This window comes from Nestor notabilis, unplaced genomic scaffold (assembly GCF_000696875.1).
Source record: "Nestor notabilis isolate BGI_N333 unplaced genomic scaffold, ASM69687v1 scaffold8823, whole genome shotgun sequence".
In the NCBI taxonomy this organism is placed as follows: domain Eukaryota; kingdom Metazoa; phylum Chordata; class Aves; order Psittaciformes; family Psittacidae; genus Nestor; species Nestor notabilis.
Genome location: NW_009921448.1, coordinates 727 through 2,971, shown reverse-complemented (window position 1 = coordinate 2,971; position 2,245 = coordinate 727). Strand labels below are relative to the sequence as shown.

Below are 2,245 nucleotides of genomic sequence, written 5' to 3'. Positions count from 1 at the left end.
GAGAAAAGGTGATTATTCCTGAGCTCAGAAGACTCACGTGAGGTTGAATTTGAAGTTGAACTGCCAGGTGTTGATCCCAGAAGGATATTCTCCTTTCTCATTTGTGAAAGTCAGGCCCAGCTGGATAATTTTCAGCAGGTCAACATTACACCGAAGGAGCTGGTACTGATAGTCTATGGAGCTGCGGAATTCCCCGATTGGCCTTACTACAACTCCAGGAAACTCCGTGTCCTAGGAGAAACGGGAAAAGCTTATTTCACCACTGGGTCTATTAGGAGTCATTATTATCACTCTATTAGGAGTCTACTCAGTTCCACACTCACAGGTCTCAGCACTGCATTCTCTAAGTTGTTCTATAAAAATCACTCCCCTGTTTCTGTATTCATACAGGTTTTAAACTGCTACAGGTCAGACACTACAAAACCCCACACAATTTGTTAACCATTGCATTCATTCATTTACTACAGGTATCCCTTCTTGCAGTTTTTATTCCACAACAAAAATGATATAAACTCATACAATATGCACTACTGTAGAATCTAAATGCCTCTCTCACAAAGGACTCTCTCATTTTCCCTAAATCTACTAAAAAGGGACTTACAAAAAAATTATTTACTCAGTGTTCTTTCATGTTCTAAATAGAAGTTAAATTCAGCACTCTGAGCATCTTCATTTGATAGTGCAAGTAGTGATAACCTGCCTGGTTTTGAGGAACAGCCAATGCCTACATAAATGAACACTACTGCCAATCAAAACAGACCTTAGCAACAGAGCAACCATCTATGAGATGACAAACATTTTCCTTGGCCAGTGACCATGTGCTATCTTCGCTGAAACCCCAACTTCCACACTATTTTTGCTCTCAGATTAGGTCATGTCACTTCTACTGACCAGAGTGTGTGCAAAACCTTTCCTGAAGAATCCAGTGCTGCATATCTGGCAAAAATCTCTCCCTTGCCCAAGATCTCTGTGTGTCCACTCTTGTCAGCACAGCTGCTAACACAGGTCATAAGAAAACTTTCAGCGAGATCAAAGAGAGGCAAGAAAGCTCATTTCCCACTGACATACGGTAACAAAAAATCATACTCGCTTAGACAACTGTGTACTACTCTGAAATACCACACACTCTGCGGGGGCATGTGGGTTTATGCCATGCTTTTGTTAAAGACTTCTCATATCTTGAAGTTTACTGTTCCTAAGTAACTTCCAGTATCATAACTCACCCAGTTATCTATGTAAATAACCAGCTCCAGCCAAGAGTTTAAGAGCAGGAAGAGATTCCTCCCACCTCGGGGAGATTCTGGTACTTAGAGCCAGAATATTTCTCTCCCCTAAGAATCAACATCTGAGCTCACTGAAAGACCAGCTGGCTAGTCGTCACTTGCAGACCTTTTGTCCTACAGGACCACAGCATCTTCCATAACCAAAGAAAGACATTCAAAGGACAAATATACTGGTGGAGAACTAAAGATTTAAACCCAATTGTACATCTGACCTGTTTCATTTTTCTGTGGCACAAAGAAATAAATTATGAACACCAAAACATTAAGTGAATTCATGTTTTTAAGGTATATATCTCTTTCAATCCATACTCAGCACTATCTGTATTATACCCTGGAAAGCTTCTACTGAACAGCTTTCTACTTCTTCACCACTTCTAGCTCAGTCTGACCAAAATCATTTCTCACTCAAGAATCAACTTACTCTCCTACCCCAAAATCCCTTGACTAAGGCAATTAGATCCAGTATAAACCACTCACCATTGCAATGTAGCTGTAACTCAGAACAATCTCTCGGATTTTCCTCATCTCTTCCTCCAGGTTGTTTGCCCACACTTCACAGATCACCTGGCTGTTCTCTGCAAGCGCCGCCGGCATCTTGCAGGGACCGGAGGAAAGGGACCGATGTTGAAGTCAGATCAAGGGTTGAACTGCAAACTGTGTGATCTTGTCGGTGTGCTGCGTTAAACACATCAACAAATAATGCTTTATATAGAGAAAGAGGTACGTACAAGAACGAATGCTCTGTTGGAGTCGGTCACAACACCTCCATTTTCAGCTTCAAAATAGCCCATTTAACGTTTGCACCAAGGGTTTTTCTTGCTTTTATCGCTTCCCATAATCTTGCTGAACAAGATCAAGAGCATCCGTTCAGGTAACAGGAGCGGACGCACAATTAACAGAGCAGTTACTCATGAACAGGATCATTCCTCCTGCCCTTTTCTCCCGCCGTAAGGTCCGAAACT

The 2,245-nt window shown here is 41.8% G+C and overlaps 1 protein-coding gene across 2 annotated transcripts in view; it reads right to left on the bottom strand.

Moving 5' to 3' along the window:
* Window positions 1–1,891, bottom strand: part of CNOT8 (CCR4-NOT transcription complex, subunit 8) — a 5,950-nt gene extending 4,059 nt beyond the window's left edge. The window contains exons 1-2 of one of the 2 annotated variants that reach the window (XM_010011151.1): window positions 1,761–1,891; window positions 38–231 (exon numbers count right to left, since the gene is read on the bottom strand). In XM_010011151.1, the coding sequence (XP_010009453.1) occupies window positions 38–231; window positions 1,761–1,877 (311 nt within the window). In that variant the 5' untranslated portion in view covers window positions 1,878–1,891. The remainder of the gene's footprint in view (window positions 1–37; window positions 232–1,760) is intronic. The other variant, XM_010011152.1, reaches the window with a different exon arrangement.
* Between the last annotated feature and the right edge of the window lie 354 nt (window positions 1,892–2,245).